The 5,332-nt window shown below is 52.9% G+C and overlaps 3 protein-coding genes across 3 annotated transcripts; 1 reads left to right on the top strand and 2 right to left on the bottom strand.

The window, feature by feature from the left end:
- Positions 1-417: 417 nt before the first annotated feature.
- On the bottom strand, positions 418-1,289 carry GUITHDRAFT_108903 (hypothetical protein; the record flags this gene model as incomplete). The annotated part of the gene is made up of 4 exons (XM_005832186.1): positions 418-825; positions 894-965; positions 1,016-1,094; positions 1,147-1,289. The coding sequence occupies 4 exons, from the start codon at positions 1,287-1,289 to the stop codon at positions 418-420; spliced, it is 702 nt and encodes a 233-aa protein (XP_005832243.1).
- A 948-nt stretch (positions 1,290-2,237) lies between these two features.
- Positions 2,238-2,933, top strand: GUITHDRAFT_108902 (hypothetical protein; the record flags this gene model as incomplete). Its single annotated transcript, XM_005832185.1, has 1 exon — positions 2,238-2,933. The coding sequence occupies one exon, from the start codon at positions 2,238-2,240 to the stop codon at positions 2,931-2,933; it is 696 nt and encodes a 231-aa protein (XP_005832242.1).
- On the bottom strand, positions 2,920-3,954 carry GUITHDRAFT_87179 (hypothetical protein). The gene is made up of 7 exons (XM_005832184.1): positions 3,851-3,954; positions 3,727-3,809; positions 3,638-3,680; positions 3,400-3,591; positions 3,290-3,355; positions 3,184-3,240; positions 2,920-3,126 (listed from the first exon to the last, which is right to left on the bottom strand). The coding sequence occupies exons 2-7, from the start codon at positions 3,759-3,761 to the stop codon at positions 3,106-3,108; spliced, it is 414 nt and encodes a 137-aa protein (XP_005832241.1). The 5' UTR covers positions 3,762-3,809; positions 3,851-3,954; the 3' UTR covers positions 2,920-3,105.
- Between the last annotated feature and the right edge of the window lie 1,378 nt (positions 3,955-5,332).

The raw sequence follows: 5,332 nt of genomic DNA, 5'->3' as shown, positions 1-5,332 counted from the left end.
AAAGGAGAGGGAGGAAGAGGAGGTGTAGGGGAAGTAGTAGTAGCAGTAGTAGCAGTAGTAGTAGTAGTAGTAGTAGTAGTAGTAGCAGCAGCAGCAGCAGCAGCAACAACAGTAGTAGTAGTAGTAGTAGAAGGAGGAGGAGGAGGAGGAGAAGAAGGGAGGGGAGGAGGAATGAGGGGAGGAGGAGGGGAGAGGAGAGGAGGAGAGAGGAGAGGAGGAGAGAGGAGGAGGAGGAGGAGGGAGGGGTATGCAGCAACCAAAGAGAGCTCGAGGGGTCCCAACGACTCCTGTGAGAACAACTTTAACCTCCTCCTTCTCCCTCGCATCTCCAACCTGAGACAAACAGCCGCGACTCGTCGAACGCGATGTGCCCTCCCTCCTCTGTCAGCGCCCTCCATCACTTTCTCCTCATCCTCCTCACCGGTTGCTCGTGGGCTTGTCATGGTGTAAGCAGCCGAAAAGACGGCAGAAGCTCCGTCGGATCGCGATTTTGACCCTTTGAATGCATGCACAGTGAGAACCCCACCCCCTCCTCCTCTTCCCCCCAGCCATGTCCTGCTGCCGCTGCCGCTGCCGCTGCCGCTGCCGCTGCCGCTGCCGCTGCCGCTGCTGCTGCTGCTGCTGCTGCTGCTGCGGCAGCTGCTGCTGCCGCTGCTGCTGCTGCTGCTGCTGCTGCTGCTGCTGCTGCTGCTGCTGCTGCGGCTGCGGCTGCGGCTGCGGCTGCTGCTGCTGCTTCCTGACGTTCTTCTTGTTCCCTTTCCTCTCACCTTTGACTCGCAGGGTCAATCCATTTGCGAGAGCCTTGGTTTCAGCGACGGCTTCCAGCTAAAAGCAGAATGGAAGGAGAGAAGGGGAGAGAAGGGTGAGTCGAACCAAACGATTCAGATGCTTACCTGGCCCTTGTCGTCGACGCTTCCGATCATCTGCACGTCGCCGGCTCGGACGAGAGCTGCAACTTTGCCCTTCTACCGAGTAAGGTGAGGGACGAGGACGAGGAGAGGAGGGGGAGACGCACGACTGAGTTCGCGGCCTTGGAGAGGCAGAAGGAGAATCCTTCCACATGCTCGAGCGGGCTCTTAAGCAGCACCTCCAACCTGCTGGATCATCAAGACATCGACAGGATCTGAAGTAGCAGCGCGACTGAACCCCAGACACATGGGAGGGGAGGCGCGCAATGCCACACCTTGTCGGAACGTCTTGGTTGCGATGTCGAGGAAGCGCCTCGTAGAAGGAGGGGACACTGCATCCTCCTCCTGCTCCTCCTCCAACCAGCCAGCCAGGGCCTTCATAGCTAGACTCCCCAGCCCTTATCGCCAGCAGCAGCAGCAGCAGCAGCATCGCTCGCTGCATGAAGGCGGAGAATCAAAAGGAGTCACCACGACAACTAGCTATGGATCCGCCGACAAACCAGTCTTTTAGTTAATAAAAGACAGCAAAAATCCTATAGATAAAAGCATCTAATACATTTTACTGTCTCTCCTCAAGTGTGGGGACTGAATTATTGAAATAGAGTGTTTTCGATTGTTTCGCCCCCCATCGCATCTCAAACGATGTCTTTTCGTCCTTCGGCCACCACCTTACCACCCCCTTCTCCCCAGTCCTCTTGTACCACCACTACCCCACCTACCATTGTCCTTGTACCTGCGACCCCTTTCAGATAATCCTCACCACTGTCCTCTGGTTCTCCTTCGACCTCCTCGCTCTCCTCCTAAGCGCTCTCCTCTTCCTCGCTCTCCTACTCGCTCTCCTCTTCGCTCTCCTCCTACTTGCCCTCCTCTTCCTCGCTCTCCTCCTAGCTCTCCTCCTACTCGCTCTCCTCTTCCTTGCTCTCCTCCTACTCGCTCTCCTCTTCCTTGCTCTCCTCCTACTCGCTCTCCTCTTCCTCCCTCTGCTCCTGCTTTTCCCCAACACTGCTAGTCGTCCCTTCCTGACTGCTCCCCTTCCTGCGGTTCACCCCCTACTCACCCTCCTCCCCGTCACCACTCCTCTCCACTTTTCTCCGTTGCGGCGCAGAAACCCCAGGCTTCTTCATCCTTGGCGTCTATTCCCTTGTTGTGTCATCTTGCTTTCATCGTCTTCGTCCGAATCTCAGTACCTCAAACTAGTCTGCAAGTCATAATTGGTGTCGTCACCTCTTGACCGTTCGCTCACTACCAGGAGAATGCAGTCAGAGTGGTGAGACTTGATTCTACCAGGGTTGCACGATGAGAAAGTTGGGTTCCATAAAAGCTCTGTGCATGCTAGGTGACGGGAAGCATGTTGAAAACGCTTCATTTGAGTCCGAGGGAGTTGATCTGATTGCTCTCTCTGCTCAGTCTATTGCTCGAGTGGGAAAGCATTCTGCTTGGGCCGGAAGCAGAAAGACAATCGGGTTCCATGACAGTTACTTGGACGCTCATGTCTCTTTAGCTTTGACAGCAGGTGTTGCAAGAGTGGAAGTAGGAGGGAGCGCTGAAGAGACTTCATGGTGGTTGAGATCCTTCCGGCGCTGGTTTGGTTCGAGGGATCAGTTCGTCTCGGTCCCGGTGGACTCAGAAACTCTGGAGCAGATCCTCCAGCAAGCTTGCTCCGATGACAAGGCCCGACCTTGCAAGACCTGTGAGCCTCCCTCGCATACAGCACTCAACCCCTCGGAGCAAGAGAGAAACCCCAGCGAGTCCCATGATGTCAGCTTGGATCTCGATACCTTGGATCGTCTCGACGACTTCTTGTATCATGACTCTCAGAGCGAGATGGATGTCAAAGCTCTGGGTGGCTTCATGCGCATTGTAGCTTTCGGAAACGGCGTGGGCAAGACTACGGCATATGAGGAGCACCTGAATTCAAGCTTTCTTGGCAGGTGTGGATCCTTGGTTCGTAACAACGCATGCTTGAATTTGCATGACCTGGGCAAACGCACCATGATGATCTCAAGTATTTCCGCGCTTGTTTAATAAAACCGGTCGGACCAGCTCATCCGCTCACACGAATGCGAGTTACCAGCACGTGACCTCTCACGCTCCTCTACCACGCAATCGCTGACACTCGAGGCACGCCATTTCAACGTACAACTTATCCCCAGCCTGCCTTGGAAGTAAGATGCGTTCATGCACCATGAAGCCTGTCTCATCCACGATCCTCGCGGACCTATCACAAGCAATGTGCGAGTCAGGCCTGATATGATGAGAGGGGCATTGAACTCACGAAGATGCTTCTTCCGTCTAGTTCAGAGTTGTTCATCATCATCATGGCATTGTGCGCCTGCCATCATGTGAGCACACTTGCCTCTTGATTCCACTCAAGAGTCGACCCCGTCTGGCGAGGTGAACTCAACAATGCCGCATCCACGCGAGCGACCAGAACGTTCCGTGAACACCTTTGCCAGTATCAGAATGGCGACAAGATGTGTCGGGCGCTGACATCAGCACGGACGACTTCTCCACAAACATCGAAGTGATTCTTCAACTGCTCCGAGTTTGTGGACCACGACAGATTTCCAACGAAAACTTTCCTATCTTCGTCTCCCTCCGTCCCTTCGCCGTTTTCTAAGCCTCCAGCCCGCCTTGGCTTGCGGACTGGCTTCTTCTTCATGTCCACTGCGCCATAGTTGTCCTATCAGAGACGTCATCAAAGACCCAGAACTGCCCATGGATCTAACCCCAAGCATCGCCTGTTGTCCCATGGCCACTCCGTTGTCATGTCTGAAGGATCATCACTGCTTTAAACTTCAACATGTAAAATGCGTACTCAATGAACTCGTCGAGCAGGCTGCGAAGTTGCATCAAACCGGAAGAAGGAATGATGATGGTAGATCGGTTGCTTCCTGTCACCTGAGTTGCATGTCAGGTGGTAAAACCTGAGGACAACACACCTCAGCGATTCGGAGGTACCGTCCACGTGCATTCTCTCTCAAGTTCAAGAAGATTCTCTTCTGTTCAACGAGGAGAGAGGATCGACATAGGTCGATGTCCTCCACTCCTGCTCCATCTAGCGGTGCTGCCATGTCTGAATGCCCTCGACACTCCCAACTCGCGGGCCCCTGCTCATTTCGGAGTCAACTACTCGCAAGACAATGCGGAAAAAAATTGCAGGGAGCAGGTTCAGAGCCGAACCATCTGGTGGCAAACCCAGGATGGATTACTGCGAGCATGCCTTGGATCGTCATCACCTTTTCGACTACCTGCTCTCCTCCTTACCTACGTCTTCCAACTTTCACTTCTCCATGATTAAAATCCTTCGTTATCGCCACCACGTTCACTTCTCATCCTCGTGATATGATTCCTTGTCATGTGCATTACCACTATCCTTGTTCTCGCCTCTTCCTGCGTTATGCATCCCCACCATCGGTCTGTCTCTGCATGCTATTCTCTACATCATCTGCTTGAGCCATGCAGTTGTGTACACCATCTGCTTGAGCCATGCAGTTGTGCACATCGTCTGCTTGAGCCATGCTGTTCATCTTGTTGTTTCTTGCTTCATCTGCTTCTCATCGTCTTGGCTCTTCTCTCGCAACCTTATCTCCCTTTCCTCTCCTCTCTTCGCCCACACGCTGTTGGCTTGTTATCGTCAGAGCTCCTCCTTAGCCCACTATTAGATTCCAATCAGAATATTTTCAGCTAAAAATTGAAATTATGTAACAAATTTTAATTTTAAACACAATGAAAGGCCCTTTATGGGAAACAACAATCTCAATGCGCGTGTGCCAGCAGCCGCATTACCCTACCCCCTCTGGATCAAATCAGCTACCCCCTACCCCCCTTACACCCACCCCTTCCCACGTACGTTCCTACTATTTAAGAGATCGGAATGATGTACCGGTACTTCACACCACCCCGTTTATTGCACTCCTAAGTAGGGGTAGGGATTCAGGAGAACAAAGTATCGTGCTTGCAAGCGAATTACGAGCAAGATGGGATGAGGATGAAGATGAAGATGAAGATGAAGATGAAGAGTTCACCCCGTGTGCGATGACCTGATGGAGATGGGGAGATGGAGATGGAGATGGAGAGATAGATGGAGATGGAGATGGAAATGGAGATGGAGATGGAGATGGGGAGATGGAGATGGAGAGATAGATGGAGATGGAGAGATAGATGGAGATGGAGATGGAGAGATGGAGATGGAGAGATGGAGAGATGGAGAGATGGAGATGGAGATGGGGAGATAGATGGAGATGGAGATGGAGAGATGGAGATGGAGATGGAGATGGGGAGATGGAGATGGAGATGGAGATGGAGATGGAGATGGGGAGATGGAGATGGGGAGATGGAGATGGAGATGGAGATGGAGATGGAGAGATGGGGAGATGGAGATGGAGAGATGGAGAGAACAGCCCCCAACATGAGGAGCATCA

This window comes from Guillardia theta (genome assembly GCF_000315625.1).
Source record: "Guillardia theta CCMP2712 unplaced genomic scaffold GUITHscaffold_36, whole genome shotgun sequence".
In the NCBI taxonomy this organism is placed as follows: Eukaryota; class Cryptophyceae; order Pyrenomonadales; family Geminigeraceae; genus Guillardia; species Guillardia theta.
This window is presented reverse-complemented; position numbering and strand designations above follow the sequence as displayed.

Bases quoted from the DNA above. Each gene is read 5' to 3' on its own strand.
- GUITHDRAFT_87179 (XM_005832184.1), bottom strand. From the start codon at position 3,761: ATGCAACTTCGCAGCCTGCTCGACGAGTTCATTGA. The intron at 3,241-3,289 runs GTCGACTCTTGA...ACATGATGGCAG, and splicing joins AGTTCACCTCGCCAGACGGG to GCGCACAATGCCATGATGAT. The intron at 3,127-3,183 runs GTGAGTTCAATG...TGCTTGTGATAG, and splicing joins TAGACGGAAGAAGCATCTTC to GTCCGCGAGGATCGTGGATG.